Source organism: Coptis chinensis, chromosome 5 (assembly GCF_015680905.1).
Source record: "Coptis chinensis isolate HL-2020 chromosome 5, ASM1568090v1, whole genome shotgun sequence".
NCBI classification, from domain to species: Eukaryota; Viridiplantae; Streptophyta; class Magnoliopsida; order Ranunculales; family Ranunculaceae; genus Coptis; species Coptis chinensis.
Genome location: NC_141460.1, coordinates 95,985,245 through 96,005,826, shown reverse-complemented (window position 1 = coordinate 96,005,826; position 20,582 = coordinate 95,985,245). Strand labels below are relative to the sequence as shown.

General features: G+C 37.2%; 2 protein-coding genes and 1 long non-coding RNA gene across 5 annotated transcripts; 1 reads left to right on the top strand and 2 right to left on the bottom strand.

Annotated features, from left to right (window-relative positions):
* The first annotated feature begins 405 nt into the window (after nt 1-405).
* LOC147500507 (uncharacterized) lies at nt 406-7,140 on the top strand. 3 transcript variants are annotated; one of them, XM_086562125.1, is made up of 5 exons: nt 425-731; nt 824-885; nt 1,012-1,116; nt 2,596-2,733; nt 2,837-3,243. In XM_086562125.1, exons 1-4 carry the CDS (start codon nt 500-502, stop codon nt 2,728-2,730), a joined length of 534 nt encoding a protein of 177 aa, XP_086418251.1. In that variant the 5' UTR covers nt 425-499; the 3' UTR covers nt 2,731-2,733; nt 2,837-3,243. The 3 variants fall into 3 exon arrangements, with proteins under 3 accessions (XP_086418250.1, XP_086418251.1, XP_086418252.1); XM_086562126.1 differs by lacking the exon at nt 2,837-3,243 and adding an exon at nt 7,076-7,140 and having other exon boundaries at nt 440-731; XM_086562124.1 differs by having other exon boundaries at nt 406-731; nt 2,596-3,243.
* Nucleotides 7,141-7,352: 212 nt separating this feature from the next.
* On the bottom strand, nt 7,353-9,120 carry LOC147500506 (uncharacterized). Its single transcript, XR_015196403.1, has 2 exons — nt 8,826-9,120; nt 7,353-8,250 (listed from the first exon to the last, which is right to left on the bottom strand). It is a non-coding gene; the product is annotated as an uncharacterized LOC147500506 (long non-coding RNA).
* Nucleotides 9,121-17,719: 8,599 nt separating this feature from the next.
* On the bottom strand, nt 17,720-20,312 carry LOC147500505 (uncharacterized). Its single transcript, XM_086562122.1, has 3 exons — nt 20,179-20,312; nt 20,012-20,105; nt 17,720-19,408 (listed from the first exon to the last, which is right to left on the bottom strand). The coding sequence occupies exons 2-3, from the start codon at nt 20,058-20,060 to the stop codon at nt 17,811-17,813; spliced, it is 1,647 nt and encodes a 548-aa protein (XP_086418248.1). The 5' UTR covers nt 20,061-20,105; nt 20,179-20,312; the 3' UTR covers nt 17,720-17,810.
* Nucleotides 20,313-20,582: the final 270 nt, after the last annotated feature.

Genomic DNA, 20,582 nt, shown 5'->3' with positions numbered 1-20,582 from the left:
CTTTTATGTATGACTTATATACATATCATTAAATCAATTACAAAAAACACATATGTTATGTTATATTCTAATTTATCCCTTATTGAAAACTAATTTATTGATTTTTTTTTATACAATTTAGATAATTATAGTATAATACATAAATATAATATAAAATAACAAGAAAACATATGAGGGCCAAGTGCGGGCTAGTGAGGGCTTAATGAGGGCCGGGCTCATGTTTCATAACCTAGACCCTAGCCCACCTCTCAAATATGTGAGGGCCAACTTTTGAAGGCTTGAACATGCAATTTTGAGGGCCGGGTCAGGGCGGGTTGAGGACCCCTAACTCGATCGAAATGAGTTTTGGCATTATGGGCTTTGGTTCATCTCTGATATATATCATGAAATACTAAAATGCGTTTCGATTTTATAAAGTTGTCCTATGCCGACTAATATTTCGTAAAATCGGCATATTGTTCTGTGAACGAAAGAGAGGGAAGAGAGAAGATAAGAATTGATGGCTTCCTCATCAACGTCCCTAAACTTCACCATTCCTAACTTCACCATTTCTCAAAAACAGTACAAGACTCGTTCCTCACTTTCCCTCACCACTTCCTTCTTCACATCTCCAAAATCCTTAACACTTTACAAGAAAAGCTCTTCACTCTCAACTCAGAAAAGGCTTAAACTACAACGTCATTCTCGTAATGCACCTGTTGTTGTTTCTGCTCAATTTGACATTTTGAGAGGTTGGTTTCATGTCTCTACTCATTTTCAACAACCCCTTTTGTTCTTATAGCTCATTTTTCCCAAGTTTAACATTTTGAAATTTGTGAAATAGTTGTTCAAACAGCTTGGAAGGTTGGGAAGGATGGTATTGAGGCTGGGACTGATCTTGTACCTGTAAGTCTGTTTGTTCTTACTTCCTAGCATGTATACCTACATTCTCAATATGCTAAAAATTATGTTTGATCTTTGCTATATTTGTTCTAACATCACTATGCATGATTTTACTACTTTTGATGTTAGGCATCTATACCGAGACCGCTAGCAAGGATTGGTGTAGGTGGATTACTGCTGTCCATTTCACTTTTTGTACTCAAGTCATTCCTTTCGACAGCCTTCTTTGTATTGGTATGTCCTACTTGCCACCCTTTGGATGCATTTGGATGTTATTATGTAGTTATTTTAGGTGCTGTGTGATTATAATACTCTTTGCAATAGAACCTGGTCACCTGGATTGCTTTGTGGTTTTTATGAAAGGAAAACACAATTTACAGGTTTTGTAGGCGATGACTAGAGTACACCTAAAATACTGATGTTTGTGAATGCAGGCAAGAACAACCAAGCGTACTCCTATGTAGGTGGTTATACTTGTACAGTTATTATATGCACTATTTAGGGAATTCTAACTTTCTTTTAGAGGGACGAAAGGGATTGAAAATTAGTATGCATAGAATATTGGATTTCACTCTTCTTTCTTCTTGGACGAAGTCAATGCTCTTATGGTCTATCCTAGTTTTAATGGTTGACGTGCAATGCCTTCTCTCTGGAGATTGTTATTCTGTTTGTGGACCCTAATCTCCCTTATAGTTGATTTATAACCATACCTAGAGAACATGCAAATTTTGTTCCTTTGTGTAATTATATTATGTTCTCTTGAAGGTTTATAATGCAACCGCAGCTTCAAGAACAAGCTATGTACAAGTGTACAACTATACAAATGTGTCCGTGACATTTAACCCTCGACTATATAGATGGTTTGACATCGTCTACTCATGCACTGTCCTTTGAAATTTGAACTAGTAAAAAGTTCACATAACAGCATTTCAGAGTTTAAAAAACAAATAAAGGTCACATGAACTTATTTGAGGGAAAGAAGCGGGGGATAGGGGCGTGCTGATTAACTTATGTGTCCTGTACGCCTGTTCTTATCTTCCATTTCCTTAGTCCACCTCCTTGACTATTGTTCTGGTTCCTTTCCATTTTATGCCTGTGGTTTTCTATAACTGGAGTGTTTCTTCGCATCTGAATACTTCTCTAGTGTAACTTGTTCCTATAGTGCAGTTACGGCATTATTGTTCTCTGTACTTGTTTACCTAGTTTGTGACCTTGAATCATTGAAGATAAATTGGCAGGGACAATTTAGGGTACCTGTCTGAAGGAAAAGCTTTTCTCGCGCCTTTCTTCTTTGTTTTAAATTGATGTCATGAGTAAAGCATATGGAGGCAACTAAATATGTTAACTAGGAGAAATGTATTGCCTAAATTGTTCCATAATCGCTTGAATGACATAAGTTATATCTTGACATTGAAACCGTGCTAAATGTGAAATAGTTATTGGTTCTTTTGTAGTGTTTGCTCGGTTTTTCTGATGAGATGATTAATACTTAGGACCATCTCCCTTCAGTTGTGTCATTTTATAGTTTTAGTTTTTGTCCTGCATGCTTTATTTTTTTGAAAATTCCGCAAACAACATTGTACTTCCGTTTTTAGAGCATTCAGTATTGTATCGGTAGCCTGGATAAATGAAGATAATCAAATTTTCTCCACATGATTCTTTCAAACAGTAAAAGCAAATAGCTCTAACACAAGCGTTCTGATTGCTGTACAGGGTGTGATGGGGCTTGTGTATTTTGTGTTCATAGCATTGAATAAGGATGATGGCCCACGAGGCGGTGGAGGAGGTAACGTTACAACAGATGATAGTTTGGAAGAGGCACGAAGAATAATGGAAAAGTATAAATAGCAGGTTAGATTTTCAGCCAGTGCTTGGTTAATGGCTTTGTTAAAGACCCTGTTTAGTCTCACCATTGACTGGTAATCAAATTCTACGGTTCTTTGGTCCTCTCTAGATTGTCGAAGAATATTAGAACATAGTCTACAGCTCCTCTGGTAGGACTGAAAGACAGGAGATAAATCAAAGCTTGTTTGGTCCAGTAAGTGAATTACAGTGAAAAAATACACCAAAAAGAATGAGGTTCTTAGATTATATATTTTCAGTTCATACTCATTACTAACATGTATAGTTGAGTTTTACATTTAATAAACTGTAATAATGGGCATTTGTCTTGAGTGCTTAGTACTTAATGAAGGGGTGGACCACATAAAAATTGGTGAGTGCCCTGAATGAATTCCCTTATTTCATTCAACACTCGGCATTAAGCAATAATTTGTGCTTAACCGTGCGGAGTGTTTGTAATTACTGTGTGTGTGTGCGTGCGTGCGGGTATAAATACATTTAGCTTACACAATTCAACAATATGATTGCTAATGTCCATTCGTCCTACACTACCATATTCCCACACAAACAACATAATATGGACTAAATAAGACGTTTCACCATAGCAGAATAGCTAATTGTGGGATGTGTTTAGGTATGGATTTATACCTTCAACCTGAGATCGGGTTTGATAGAGAAGTGGCTGCACTCTTCCTTTGGAGAAGAGTTGCCTACGTATCGAGTATTTGGTTAGACTCGAATCAAGGCAATCGTAATTCCTTAGAGATTGAAGATCGAGCCCCTTGTGGAGAAGATGGAGCTTCCCTTTTATAGGCGTCAAGCTGTCTCCTCTCTTTCTAGATGCGTCTGTTATGAAGTAAAGACCTGGAGACCGTTATAGAGTAAAGTCTCTCATTAATGCTGTTGTTGACTGTAGCACGCAGCGGTTACATTTCCTAGGTCGTCTGGACGACCTGATCTTAGAGCGTAGTGCTTGTAGATCGTGGTGCCGACCTGTGATTGGAATCTGGACACGTGGTCTGCCACGAGTAGTTGAGAGTGGAGGATACTAACACAACCCCCTTTCTTTATATCACTGTTTGTAGAATAGTGGTGTAAAGAAAGATAATAAATGAGACCGCGTGTCTTATTTGGTTGAAAAATGAAAATTGTTACAAAAATGTTTTCTGTTTTTGTAGGCTGGATGTAGCTTGTTGTTTAGAGCTTTAATGTGAGTTAATGTGGTAGGTTGTACGTTGTAGTGCGCAGATCGTAGCTCGTGGTGCGTAGATCGTAAATCATATGTCGTAGTTCGTAGTGTGTAGATTGTAGTTCGTGGATTGGATTTGACTGATAATTAGCCTTTGAGTGGTAATTACAGTTGAATCAAACTTAACCCTGACATTGGTGTTAAGTTGATTGTACGCCTTTTGGGGGCGTCACTATGGTTGATAGCTAGTCTTTTGGAGGTGTTATTATGGTTGATAGCTAGCCTTTTGGGGGAATCACTATGGTTGAATCAAGCTTAACCCTGGCATTGGTGTTAAGTTGATTGTACACCTTTTGGGGGCGTTTTTCTTGATAGTTAGCCTTTTGGGAGCGTCACTATGGTTGATAACTAGCATTTTGGGGGCGTCACTATGGTTGTTTCCCGTTGAGCGTCCTTGATTGCGATCTGACATCGTAGTGCGTAGTTCGAACTTGATCCTTAGCAGGGCGTCAAGTTGATTTGTTGATAACTAGCATTTTGGGGGCGTTACTATGGTTGATAGTTAGCCTTGAATTGGCATGATTGTAACTAGCCCTAGTTTTGGAGCTTCATTGACCTGTAAAAAATTTGTGCTAACACCAAAGAGTGAGTACAAATTAATGGTAGTAAGTCTGAAGGTGCATAGAGCGTGATACTGAATTGAACATGTTTAGATGGCAATGACTAGCCCCAGTTCGGAGATGGTTATGGCTAGCCCCCAACTTGATTGGCTTGCAATAAACTGCAAAGGAGTGAGCTTCCATTTTGCAATTTGAGCGACTCACTGGTTTGTTCTGATAGTTGGACTGATAGTTGGAATATTGGTTGCTTCTTTCGGGTTGTAAGTATGCTCTGACCTGACTTGAGGATGACTTGATATGATGACGACCTGACTGAGGATGAGTTGACTTGAGGACGACCTGAGCTGAGGATGAGCTGTTATGAGGATGAGTTGACTTGAGAACGACCTGTTATGAGGATGAGCTGACTTGAGAATGGGTGATCTGATAGATGACCTGGCTGAGGACGACCTGGCTAAGGATGACCTGAGCTGATGGAATGCTGATGGACGACCTGGCGGAGGTCTTTGCATGAGATATGGCTGAGGTTTTGATATAGTTCTGTGATGAGTTGTGCTGGTTTCTCATTGATATAGGTCCATAATTAGCATGCTCTGAAATTTTTGTTTGAGATTGGTTGAACCAACACTTTAGTTGACCTAGTAAGGAGCGACCTATAAGCTGGATTGTTGGATCTGTGTTGTCACTGATTCAAACCAAACAAAATGAACCAGCCAAATGTCACGTGAATTCATAAGTGAACCATACGTAGTGATCTTGAGCAGAAATAACTCATCTGAACATTTATTTGATGCAGCTTGTTGGCAACATAATTATTTTGTTGGACCAGAAACAAATGATTTCAAAGTTAGCAGTAATGGAGTTTTGAAAGGAGTACTTATCTGATTGGAATGTGGCGACTTGGTTGTTAGATTTAAATTGCTATTCATCGATTCTGCGGATTGTTTCTCTCCAATTGTCACTTGCAAATCTATGATTTCGGTAGTTTTTCTCTTTGATTACCACTCTTCGTGAGCTTGAAAATTTTAGAGAGTTTGAGAGAGTTGAGTGGATGAATTTTCAAGTATTTCGATCCACAGACGGTGCCAGTGTTTAGGTATGGATTTATACTTTCAACCTGAGATCGGGTTTGATAGAGAAGTGGTTGCACTCTTCCTTTGGAGAAAGAGTTGCCTACGTATCGAGTCTTTGGTTAGACTCGAATCAAGCCAATCGTAATTCCTTAGAGATTGAAGATTGAGCCCCTTGTGGAGAAGATGGAGCTTCCCTTTTATAGGCGTCAAGCTGTCTCATCTCTTTCTAGATGCGCCTGTTATGAAGTAAAGACCTGGAGACCGTTACAGAGTAAAGTCTCTCATTAATGCTGTTGTTGACTGTAGCATGCAGCGGTTACATTTCCTAGGTCGACTGACCTTAGAGCGTAATGCTTGTAGATCGTGGTGCCGACCTGTGATTGGAATCTGGACACGTGGTCTGCTACGAGTGGAGGGTACTGACAGGATGCATACTGGAGAGGTGAGCAGAATAGCTAATCTTAATGCTAAAACTAGATTCAACTCGATTTAACGCAATACAATTCTAAGATGATACTTGGTAGCAAACGTTTTTTTTTTTGGGTAGCCACAAGCCCGCAAATATGCAAGACTCGAATATAGTTTCTGCGGACAGTTTTCTCATCAGTTATTGATCATCATCAGGCACAACAAAAAAAAGAAAAAAAAAAGCAGAGAAGAAAAGTAAAGACCTATCTGTGTTTAACTGACAATAAATGGCCAACAAACTATTTTGCAATTTAACTTATGCCCAAAAGTCTTACAGAAAGAAATTCCATTCAGGAACCAGATGACCAGATCGCATAATTACATTATTTCGAACTCAAACAAACAGTTCAAGGGCAATGTACTTGCTTATAGTGGTCCAAGCTATATAATTTAACTGTAAACGAATTTATACTGTAAAAGAACAAAGAAACAAAAACACCGCCCCCTTCTTCTTTTTTCGATAATTAAAAAACACCGCCCCTAAATATGCCTCAGTGAAGCAAGTACATAGCCTGGCATTCGTATAGAACTCAGATACAGACATACAATACAGTACATGTCTGATCTGAGCTGACTTAGTTCTGCTTCTTGAGGTCTCACAACGAGATAACACTGTCTGTTCGCAATGAGGCGAGGGTGTTAGTATGTGCGACTACGGAGGTTGAATAGAAATCTTCGAATCCCTCCACTACTCCAACTTTCCTGAAAATGTTCAGTTTAAGATGGTAATAATGTAAGACCCTTGATGAGGAGTAACTCGTCATTTCGGATTTGCAAAACTTGTACAAATGGAAGGTAATGACCATAGTAGTTGCTTTGATCCAGTGACCCAATACTGATTATGTATCTTTTGATCCAAACCTGATTTGTGTAGTCATCTAAGACCCACAAATATACTTCCCAAGTGGATGATGAAGTTTCACATAAACATAGTTGCCCTTCCATTTCCAAGAGCTGCATTGTTTTGTGTCTTTTTTCTGAGCAACTTTCTTTGCCTTCAGGATGTGGCATTGAAATGAAATCCTTGCTGTCCATTTTGAACACCAGTATTGATTTTGAACAACTAGGAGGGTCATCAATAGAAACACCGCAATCAACAGCAGCCATCCAATGCATTCTTCCATATAAGACGATAGGGGCTCTAGATCGGTTACAAGTGCAAGGAACCTCGCGGCTTGAAATCTCCCTTTTCAATTTGGACTTGAGGCCAAGTATAAAGAAGCGGTTGCTCCACACTTCTTTGTAGAGAAATTTAAGTTCATTTGTTGGGGTGTGGTAGTATAACGCACATCCCTCGTAATATTGACCAGTCAAAATTACTTGTTCTTGTGTTGTAGGATTAAAGATAAGGAAACCATCATTTAGAAAATGTCTGAATAGAAGAAACCCATTATAGGAACCAATGAGGATAGGTTTATACTGATATTTTGGCGTATAGCTCAATTGGAATTTGGTGCTTGCTGCCACGATCCTCTCACCTTCATCAACGAAATGAAGGACAATGTTAGCTGCATAAATGCCAGTTTCCTCATCATGTGTTATAGAAGACAAAGATTGAAACTGGACTACAAGAACTGGTGTAGATCGACTACACTGCATAGCAATAAAAATTGGAGTTGACATCAGCTGACAAATTGGTTTACAGACTGGTCGACATTGAAGGGCACACTCAACAGTGAGCCTACTTAGGATGTCGATGATGATATATCTGGCAGAAGAAGAAGTTTACTGTCCTCACAAGTTTTATCTTCAAGGAAGGGTATATAATCCGAGAGAGGGCCGTCAAGAAGGGCTTTATCCGCAAGAAAATGACTAGCTTCGGAATGCAGGCTATCTTGAGGGGAACTTTGATCAGAGGAAAGGCAATCGACGACATGGACACTTCCGTTATCAAGGAGAGAGTTATTGTCATGAAGAGTAGCTTCAAGGAGAGGGCTATTATCGTTGGAAAGGCAAGTATCAAAAGAAAGGCTATCAACGTGGACACTTCTATTGTCAAGGAGAGAGCTATTGTCATGAAGATAGCTAGCTTCAAGCGGGGAAGGACTTATTTCATTAGAAAGGCTATCATCAGGCGTACGACTATCTTTTGTGCTTCTTCGAACAAATAATCCAATTAGCTTAGACAAGAGCATGAGCACCCAGGTCATGCAGTGATACATTATATTCCTCTGAACTGCATAAAAAAATTATAGACAATTATTATGCAAAAAAAGAAAATAAAAAGAAAGATAAGGATGAAGACAATGAAATACACTAATTACTTATTAATAGACAATACGAAGTAGCGTCATGCAAGGAGTAAACAAAATATTGCCTTCTAAGTTCTAACTGATTGAACAAATCGATCAATATCTGTCTAAAGATTTCTAACTTTTCCTTTTCAATTTAGTTAGTAAAATATAAATCCTATGGCAAGTGAATACTCAAGTAACTACCGCATACTAAAATTTCAAATTTGCTTAGGTTCATAGCGTCCAAATTCAAATATATACATGTACGATATATATCTATATCACTATATGTGCTTGTAACTCGTGCATCTTTGGGATATAAAGGAGTTCTCTACTCCCGGTGTAGGTTTTAATTGCATCAAAATATTCGAGGGAAAAACAACATGTCCCCAGTAGACCAGTATTGGTTTATATTCCAAACAAGACGAAAAATTATGGAAGGCAACACTTTGTGGAAAGATAACACAAAGGAACAAACGAATCGTCTGATATAAGCTGTGAGGTAAGATTTGCTTACTTGGGCGCATGACATGTTTGGAACTTGTGGTTGTGCTTTGTTGCTCATTGCAGATTTCAGAATAACAGATAGACTTCAGAATAAATCTCTTCCCTACACACCTCCATTAGTTGAACCCTTATTATGTTGAACTGTCGAAACTAATATAGAGTTATAACTTATAAACCAAACCAGAGTGTAACTTTATCTAGAGTCCGCTTTCCTTTTGGAGAAGCTGTCCGTGTTGAAATAGGAAATTGTGGTACGGTTTATGTGAATTTTTAAAGAGACGTGCCGTTTTTATTACACGTGAAATGAAAGGTCATCACAGCAGCACGAGTAGATGATATGCATTTGCCATCCAGACACTTTCGACCTTTCTTATATACTAGCGATCGCAAAAAACTGCACATTAACTTTTGGATGCATATAGAAACGATCGCAATGAGAACAGATAATAATGAAAATTATTAAAAAATTATTTTACTGCAAAGTAATAAGGAATTTGTATTTTATTATCACCTCCAAAAACCAATACATGGATTGCGCGTTGATGTTAACATCATAAACGGGACCAAAAGAATTAGTCTATCAATAATGCAATTTTTCTTCTTGTTGGATGCGTGACTTCTTAGTACATCAACAGAAAAACAAAAAGGCTGTCATCTAATATCAATTCTTGTTTGATCGGTGCAATAGCAGTAAAGTTGCATATACAAAGTTTACTTTGAGTCAAATGCAACAAAAAAAAAAACGGTAGACAACACTGAATAACAAAATCATAATTGGTGTAAATGCAGTTGTAGAGTGGGTCTAAGTAGCAATCCCAAGAGGGTTCTTTCACGATGTCATTTGTGAAATGGTACATATGGGAAAAAAACTTTTTCTTTGCCTGGCGTAATTTCTTTTGCACAGCAACACAACTGTGAGAGATTGTATGAAGTTCAAAAGGAAAACTGATCTTGTTTCCTTGCTAGGTGCATGATGTCCAAGTAGTTCTACTACAAATTATAATGAATTAGCGGGTCTTGTCTGACTTCTAATAACCGTTTCAAACCTGCACTTGTGAAATAATCACACACTTAGTTACACCCTTTTATAATAGTAAAATTGCAACATAGAAAATACTTAAATTATTGAACTAAAAAAAAAATTAGATAATTTAAAAAGCATTGAAATCCCATAACTTTTTTTTTTTTTTTTGGATAAGCTCGATTGATTGTATTTGTTAAATTCTATGTTAATGGTGATGCTAGTAGAGTTGTGACATTGATATATTAAGAGAGAAACCAAAAAGAAGAACAATGGAGAAGAATAGAGATTGATTAGGGTTGGAGTTCAGAGAGTTGTTCTCTACCCAGAGTTACATATTTATACTAATCTCAAACATGATAATAGAAATTATTAGATATAGATATCCACACTTATAGAAACGTGGGACTTTACATATAGGACATATTATCATACTGACATATTCTAATACTCCCCTTCAAGCTGTAATTACGCAAACTATGCAAATTACAGCTTGGATTGTAAAAATAAAAGATAAGAATATTGCTCTCCTTTTCGCATAGAACTGTCTTTAGTTGAAGAACTCAAGCAACTGTTGAGACGTTTTGAAAGTGAAATTGTCGGTGTAGGCAATGACATAACCTGAATACTGAAGGTGTACCACCGTCACAAACTGAAATCATAACACCGGTTTAGTGGCGCGCTGCTTAGCTACTACTCACTCCATTTGATGTTATGGCTGTCATAATATAAATTGAAAACAATAACACTGATTTGATATGCGCTTCTTGGTTGCTACCTGAAGCTACTATCAATATCACTGTTAATATCAACAAAATACTATTATGGGTACTCTTGAATACTGCATACTGGTGCAGTTATAACTTGACTGGTTCCTGAATAATGATGAGTGCAATTTAGGCATGACTGCTACCTAGAACATACGTGCAGTTTAGGCTTGACTACTACGTGGAACATACGTGCAGTTTAGGTTTGATTGCTACCTGAAACATACATGCAGTTTAGACTTGACTGCTACCTGAAACATACGTGCAGTTTAGGCATGACTGCTACCTAAAACATACGTGCAATTTAAGCGTGACTGCTACTTAGATACTGAAGACTGTAGTTTAGGATTGACTGTTACCTGAAAACATGAGTGTTGAATAGTGGATATGTCTTGTCATGAAAAGTTCGTCAAGGCATGCTGGAATATGGAGACATGAGTACTCTTTCTCATATGTCTCCATATTCTCCTTCCTTCATATACTACTGAATGTCTTCATATCTCCCTATTCCCCTCTCAAGTTGGAATATACAAGGCTAAGGTGAAACATACAAAGGCTTGTCTATTCCGACTTGAATTTGAAACTGAGAAAATCAAATACCGACTTATACAACCAACCAATGCCCATATAGAGGGTGGAGGGTGGGTCGCACCTTTTTATGACTATGAACTTCTGGAACAGTTGAAGATAGAAAGAATAATTCCTCGTGAGATAGAGGTCGTGTGCTCCTATAATACTTCAAAAATCTCGAACCTTATGTGTGAAGGCTAGAGCGCGTGCGTGCCTTGGGCAAGGCATATTGGAGCTCGCGCGCGCCCTCTACTTTTCCAACTTTCAGTACTGTTGTTTCGCGAAAGCTGAAAAAAAATGAACTTTTTTATTATTTTTTAATTTTTTTTATGGGATGGACGAATTGGGCATGATTATACTTGAGCGCGTGCGCGCCCTCTTCTCTGAATGAAATACGAACAGTACAAAGAAAACTTACTTCTTTTTCACGGCATGGGCGCGTGCACCCCTTGGGCCTCGCTATAGTTGAGCGCATGTCGCCTCTTCTCTGAATGAAAAATCAACAGTACTTAAAACAACATTTGGCGTGCGCAGCGAGTCCAATACTAACTTCAGAGACTGCGAGATACAGAGAGGTTATGCACCTCTTAACAATACTAAGACAAAGAGATTGCGAAAGACGTAGACTGCAGAAGCAAACCAATACCAAGAGACAATAATAAAAAGTTATAATACGAAACTAGAACCTTGAACAATGCCGTGAACAGTACTGATGATGAATAGTACCGTACCTGTGAACAGTGCTATAAATAGTGCTGGCGAACAGTGTGATGAATAGTACTAGTGAACAGTAAACCCGCGAACAGAAATAATTCATCCAGAGAAAGATTGAAAATTGAATCAAGATATAAACACTTCTTCTTGTGAAAAAGATTAAAACTTGAATTGAATATTATACTGAAAACTTAAAAAGAATTGATTTTTTTTTTTTTGGCCGGTGGGGATTCCTCTTCTAGCATACCACTAAACTTTGATTTGAACGTATTTGATACCATGTTAAATTCTATGTTAATGGTGATGCTAGGAGAGTTGTGACATTGATATATTGAGAGAAACCAAGAAGAAGAACAATGGAGAAGAATAGAGATTGATTAGGGTTGGAGTTCAGAGAGTTGTTCTCTACCCATAGTTATATATTTATACTAACCTCAAACATGATAATAGAAACTACTAGATATGGATGTCCACACTTATAGAAACATGGGACTTTATATATAGGACATATTCTAATACTGACATATTCTAATAGTATTAAAAGGAAAAAGAAAAAGAAACTAAAAAATGGTGTGAGTGGATTGTGACAAGTTCACATCTCACTCAGAATTAGCACTAGGTCTTTACAAAGATTCAAAAAAGTGCAAAACACTATCTAAATCTATAGTAGGTACTAGCAGGATGCTCCCATCTTGTAATCCATGAAGGCCTACGTACCAAGATATGTTCTTCCCATGTTGTATATAAGTGTGACGTACTCCCTTTCTAGCAACATCATCAGCAGAGAAGTTTGCTTCTCTCCAAATTGAAGTGGTGACAAACTTATGTAGCATATTTTGGACATGTTTCCATCTGTGCATAAAGGCCCATGGCAACTGTGATGATCCAAAAGCATGTACTGCTGCTTCAGAGTCTGTTTCAATCCAAATGTCAGACTATCTTTTAGCGGCTGCCAGTTCAAGGGATTCAATGATTGCAAAACACTCAGCCCAATAACTCGTAGTCACTCCTACTGCCTTGCAGTAAGTTAAGAGAAAATCTCCGTTATTATCTCTGAAAGTAGATCCAATCTCAGCAAGTCCTGGATTACCCCTTGATGCCCCCATCAGTGTTGACTTTGATGGTTGGAGCATTTGGTGCAACCCAGTTAACACTGTCTATTCGGGGAGCATTTCTTAGTTTCCCTTTAATTCCCCAATTGCTGAGAATTTGAGTGTCTTCTGAGTACATGACAGGCTTGGATAAGTGGGAAGCGCGATGAATTTGTCTTCTGACTTGTCTAAAGCATTTTAAGATGTCTGGCTTCTTGTCTCCAAACGCAATAACCATGTTCCTATGTTTCCAAATGATGGTCATAGTGCTCACCGCTGTTGAGGTCCATAGCTGTTTGAAATCCCATAACTCTCTCTATCGTACTGAAGAGTATGTGGTAAACGTTATATTTAACAAACTTGTGTTTAGTGAAGGTAGTATGAGATGACTGCTAGAATGTTCATCCATACACTATAATAATGTGAATGCTATTGTTGACAAACTTCGAGGTTTTACTGTCGATAAATTAACTAATTGGAGGAGTGTTATCCGCCAACTCAAATGAATTGCATACATTTCACCTGAGTAAAAACAATACTTTTCATCATGAGATTTCAATAAATTACATAATATTTCAAAAAAAAAAAAAAAAATATTAGTTTGTCAATGATATATGCTAAAAAAACCTTTGGATCCTAATTAAATGGAAAAGGTTTAAAAGCCTATGTTCAAGTAAGTACCCAGCTAGTACATGAATCCAAGTAAAATAATGTTGAAATGCAAACTAATTCACTTGTAAAAAATAGAGAAATGCAAGTCAATTCACTCATACTAATTAACAATTAATTCTTAGTATGACGAAGCTGATTGACTACCCATTCCAATTGATTAACAAAAAACTAACCCTTATTGCTAGTAGCTAGGTCACATGTATGTTAGCAGGGACGGCTCTGAGATTGTGGAGGTCCTAGGCTAGCTATGAAATCAGGCCCTTGTAAAAGCCCAAAAATACTTACCAAAAATTTCATATGCAGAATTAATTAAAGGGTAAGAATGTGTTATGTAGACCTATGTAGCATCAGAATGTGTGTGGTCTAGCGGTAATAGCCTTGGTTTCCTTAGAATTTCCCCAAGTTCGACTCTTGCAATGCTAATTTTGCATACAAAAAAATGGAAAGGTACCTGAGTGTAGGAGTGTAAAAAAAAACCGTTGACCCATCATCCGGTAGGGTACCCGGTCTTCACCCGCCATCCAAACCCACACCGACCCGAAAATAGACCCGCCCCCCCGCCACCGTTTTTATGGTGGTCGGCTATGGGTGTAGGTTCTATGCTCAAACCCGACCAAAAGCCCGTGTGGACTTGAGCCAATCCCCGGACCCGCACCTTGCAATGCTAACTCTAACTCTAATTTTTTGTATTTTGTTTATAATTTCTTTTAACTTTTGTAGGAATTTGACAAACTTAAAATCAATTTCACATATTCAAGTTTGAACATTGGAAAAATATCAAAAGTTCAAATTCAACTTTGCATTTTGGAGAAGATAAATCATTCATCCTTGTATTCATTTCAAATTCTTTTAGTTTATATTTTATTGTTTTATATCGAGATCCTTTTACCTTCATTTTATCATGCTATGGAAAATAATCAATTTACAAATGGTAAATCAAAAATAAATAAGTTTCAAATTTAAGATATGGTTTTGGGTTCAAATTCAAGTTTTTTATTTTTGTTTATTTTTATTGATTGATTCCATTTTTTTCTCTGGGGAAATATATTACTGTGGGTTGATTTTTGAGTGAAATGCTAATTTTGCATACAAAATGACATTGGAAAGGTCCCTAGCCCCTTCCTACTGCCCCCCCCATCACCTGACCATGTGGAGGCCCTTTTACTGGGTTATACTGCTAATTTTGCATACAAAAAATTGGAAAGGTACCTGAGTGGAGGCCCTTTTACTGGGTTATACTGCGGGGGCCCTAGGGCTGCCTAGGTAGACTACCCATCAGAGCCGCCCCTGGATGTTAGTATGGGGATAGATGAAAAATGACCTTACATGACTTGACTTGTGGATTCAATAGTGTGCAAAAAAGAATTCAGCAACCTATGTATAGCGGCATCATTTGGTACTTGCTAGTATGCATGCCACAAGTTGTTCACTTGTCCATAGTAAATCTCCTACTTATAAGACAAAATGAAAAAAATCAGAGAAGCTATTCCATATTATTTGTCAACACCCTTATGCAATTTTATTTTGGTTTCTTTTCATTGTTCTCTACTTTATAGATCACAAAGATTCAACACATAATATCTAAAGTTCTAAACCAAACTAATACCACAAAAAGTACATGAACTGCCCATTCTTTTAATAAGCATTTATATATAATACAAAACATTTAAATAGAACTTCATTGCTGCAATTGCCCAGAAAATGTCACTCCATGTTACAAACAACAAAAATTGAGTAATTGAACCATACCTAGTGCAGGTTTCACTTTGTTGCTCTAGCCTTATCCGACATGGAAACATAGCATGTGGCAACTATTTCATAGAAAAACAACATTACCCACTGAATAACCTATACCGCGCATCTACCTCCTATTGCGCTTGATGGAGCCGAGACCCGAGAGATGCTTTTTCATTCCTTGTGCAAAGGGGTCCTGCAAAAGATAGCCAAAACCATGACACCACCGCTCAAAACCTAACTTTGCAATGCATAATCATGGTATTTTGAAATTGCAATAGACAACAAAAATAACACCCAAAACAATGAAAAAAAAACATTGTCAATCTTCAAATAATTATTAGCAGCCAGTAGAATGAAACTAACCTTCTTATGATCTTTCACTGACATGGAGAGCCAATACCAAATTGTAACACAACTCTATTTTACCTTATATATAAGGGCATCTCTAATGGGGGGTGTAAAATTACACCTCCACATAGGCGCCACCTAGGTGCCATTAGGATTTTACAACTCCAATTGTAAATTATTGTAGAGTCCATGCATAAATATCCACTCTCTATTGTTCCCAATGGAGAAGTGTAAAAAAGTTCAATTTTAAACTCGGATGACACTTCAAGTGACGTCCTTCTTTAAATTAAAGTGGGACGTCACTTCAAGTGTCGTCCGAGTTTAAAATTTTCAAATTGTGACTTTAGAAATAGATAGGGACGACACTCCAAGTGACGTTCGAATTTTTTTTTACTCAGAAGTCTGTTCGAGTGTCGCCTAGGATGTTTATTAGCTGATAGCGAGAGGGGGAATTCCCCACCCTCTCTATCAACTAATACTCTATTACCTACAGCATAACACCCCCATTGGAAAGAGTTTTTTTTTACATTTGGAGTGTAAAATTTCCACTCTATACGGTTTACACCCCCCATTGGAGATGCCCTAATATAACACTTTTTACTGATAAAAAAAAACCTTCTTTTGATATGAGAAAGAGGATTGCTTGAGTTCCTGAAAAACCAAATTTTAAACCAATTCAGATCAACTATTGAAAGAACAAATGCTCTGCTGATACTTGGGTTCCTAAAAAAAAAAGTGAAATATAAACGGAAAGAACAGAAGAAATTCGTATTCTACCCAATTACTTCTAGCGAATACATGGAGAAGAAAAAAAACGTACCTGATGGTTCAAGAGCTTGGCAATCCGTCAATTTTGTCTCGCCCAATGTTTCTCGCCCCATGCTTATTAATTGAATTGGCATTTCACTAATAACAAAAATAGAAACATCAATAATAACTTAGTGAAGTCTTCTCTATGTTGATATTGAAGTACTATGGAGTCGATCGAAGAAAGAAAAAGCTATCAAAACCGAAAACATGCCTTCCGAAATGAAAACTCGTATAGATTGAAAGGCAAACCCTCTGTTTTTCTTTTTTCTTTTTCCTTTTCTTGTCAATATAATAATAATAATGCAAATAATTTGGGAAAGTAAGGCCGGAAACGGTGTCAGTTGAGGAAGAGGTAGTTTGTCTTTCCGATGTGCCTTTTCAGCTGATATATTTGGGGGAAAAAGTTTGGGCGAAATATAATGTGAATAATTTTTTATCCTCACTTGTTGAACCAAAAACGATTATTTCCGGGAGTTGGCTTTTTATTAGAATATGTCAAAATAAGATGTCAAGGTAGCCTCTGTGTGTGTATGTGTTTTCGACAAGCTCTCCTATAGTCCTATAACCAAACAGAGATCCTCTATGTGCTGCGGCTTATTATTTTGTTTCAATGTTAACCATTATTAGAAGAAAAAATAGCCAAAAAGGTACTTGAATTTTCAATTGAGGTAACATACTTTTTTTTTCGTCGATTAGGGTAATGTACTTAATTAGTAATTCGTCAATAAGGGTAATATGTTATCTTTCCGTCCAAATTTATCTTATCTTTTATTAATAAATATTTTTTAAATACTTTAATTGTTTAATTATTTACCTCAATTGAAAATTTTCAGGGTAAGTTCATGTACCTTTTTGGCTATTTTTTCTTATTAGAAACCAAAAGCTGATGACTCAATTTAACCCTATCCAATTCTACACTGAAAACAAACTGAAACAACTAACTCTGGTATGGTATCAAAACAAACTGAAACAACTTCCATAAAAGAACCACTGAACCAGATTGATATGAAGATGACCATATGCTCAAAACAAACATAAACTACATCCATACAAGAACCAGATCGCTAATTACATTATTTGGGACTGAAACCAAACATTTGAAATGTACTTGCTTATGGTCCAAGCTATAAAATGTAACTGCAAACGATAACTACTGTAATAGAACAAACAAACAAAAACAGTAAATATGCTTCATTTGTATAAAACTTAGATACACACAACACATCTGATCTGAACTGACTTAGTTCTGCTTCTTGAGGCCGGTCTCACAACGAGATAACACTGTCTGTTTGCAATGAAGCGAGGGTGTTAGTATGTGCGACTACGGAGGTTAACCAGAAATCTTTGAATCCCTCCACTACTCCAACTTTCCTGAAAATGTTCAGTTTTAGATGGTAATAATGTAAGACCCTTGAATTACTTTTGAGGAGTAACTCGTCATTTCGGATTTGCAAAATTTGTACAAATGGAAAGCAATGACAATCATGATAGTGGATTTCATTCAGTGCCTCAATACTGATTGTGTATCTTTTGATCCAAACCTGATTTGTGTAGTCATCTAAGACCCACAAATATACTTCCCAAGTGGATAATGAAGTTTCACATAAACATAGTTGCCCTTCCATTTCCAAGAGCTGCATTTTTTTGTGTCTTTCTTCTGAGCAACTTCCTTTGCCTTCAGGATGTGGCATTGTAATGAAATCCTCGCTGTCCATTTTGAACACCAGTATTGATTTTGAACAACTAGGAGGGTCATCCATAGAAAGACCGCAATCAACAGCAGCCATCCAATGCATTCTTCCATATAAGACGACAGGGGGTCCAGATTGGTTAGATTGGTTACAAGTGCAAGGAACCTCGCGGCTTGAAATCTCCCTTTTCAATTTGGACTTGAGGCCAAGTATAAAGAAGCGGTTGCTCCACAGCTCTTTGTAGAGAAATTTAAGTTCATTTGTTGGGGTGTGGTAGTATAATGCACATCCCGCGCAATATTGACCAGTCAAAAGTACTTGTTCTTGTGTTGTAGGATTAAAGATAAGGAAAGCATAATTGAGAAAATGTCTGAATAGCAGAAACCCATTATAGGAACCAATGAGGATAGGTTCCTCGTAATACTTTGGCTTATAGCTCAATTGGAATTTAGTGCTTGCTGCCACGATCCTCTCACCTTCATCAACGAAATGAAGGACAATGTTAGCTGCATAAATGCCAGTTTCCTCATCATGTGTTATAGAAGACAAAGATTGAAACTGGACTACAAGAACTGGTGTAGATCGACTACATTGCATAGCAATAAAAATTGGAGTTGACATCAGCTGACAAATTGGTCTACAAACTGGTCGACATTGAAGGGCACACTCAACAGTGAGCCTACTTAGGATGTCGATGATGATATCATCTGGCAGAAGAAGAAGTTTACTGTCATCACAAGTTTTATCTTCAAGGAAGGGTATATAATCCGAGAGAGGGCTGTCAAGAAGGGCTTTATCCGCAATAAAATGACTAGCTTCGGAATGCAGGCTATCTTGAGGGGGACTTTGATCAGAGGAAGGGCAATCGACATGGACACTTCCGTTATCAAGGAGAGAGTTATTGTCATGAAGAGTAGCTTCAAGGAGAGGGCTATTATCGTTGGAAAGGCAAGTATCAAAAGAAAGGCTATCAACGTGGACACTTCTATTGTCAAGGAGAGAGCTATTGTCATGAAGATAGCTAGCTTCAAGCGGGGAAGGACTTATTTCATTAGAAAGGCTATCATCAGGCGTACGACTATCTTTTGTGCTTCTTCGAACAAATAATTCAATTAGCTTAGACAAGAGCATCAGCACCCAGGTCATGCAGTGATACATTATATTTCTCTGAACTGCAAAAAAATTATAGACAATTATTATGCAAAAAAAGAAAATGGAAAGAAAGATAAGTATAAAGACAATGAAATACACTAATTACTTATTCATAGACAATACGAAGTAGCATCATGCAAGGAGTAAACGAAATTGAAAACAATGGCAAATCTAGCAATATTGCCTTCTAAGTTCTAACTGATTGAACAAATCGATCAATATCTGTCTAAAGATTTCAGACTTTTCCTTTTCAATTTAGTAGTAAATATAAATCCTATGGCAAGTGAATACTCAAGTAACTACCGCATACTAAAATTTCAAATTTGTGATCTTAGGTTCATAGCGTCCAAATTCAAATATATACACGTACGATATATATCTATATCACTATATGTGCTTTTAACTCGTTCATCTTTGGGATATAAAGGAGTTCTCGACTCCCGGTGTAGGTTTTAATTGCATCAAAATATTCGAGGGAAAAATGTCCCCAGTAGACCAGTATTGGTTTATAACTTTATATTCCAAACAAGACGAAAAATTATGGAAGGCAACACGTTTTGGAAAGGTAACACAGAGGAACAAACGAATCGTCTGATATAAGCTGTGAGGTAAGATTTGCTTACTTGGGCGCATGACATGTTTGGAACTTGTGGTTGTGCTTTGTTGCTTCATTGCAGATTTCAGAATAACAAATAGACTTCAGAATAAATCTCTTCCCTACATACACACCTCCATTAGTTACCCTTATTATGTTGAACTGTCGAAACTAATATAGAGTTATAAACCAAACCAGAGTGTAACTTCATCTATTGAGGTGTTAGAGTCCGCTTTCCATTTGGAGAAGTTGTCCGTGTTGAAATAGGAAATTGTGGTACGGTTTATGTGAATTTTTAAAGAGACGTGCCGTTTTTATTACTTATACACTTTCGACCTTTCTTATAGACTAGCAAAACTGCACATTAACTTTTGGATACATATAGAAACGATCGCAATGAGAACAGATAATAATAAAAACTATTAAAAAATTATTTTACTGCAAAGTAATAAGGAATTTGTATTTTATTATCACCTCCAAAACCAATACATGGATTGCGCGTTGATGTTAGGGATGGGACCCATATCCGAATTCATTTTTATCTGAATAGACCATATCCATATCCGAATATAAAAACCCGAACTATTTTAACAAGATTC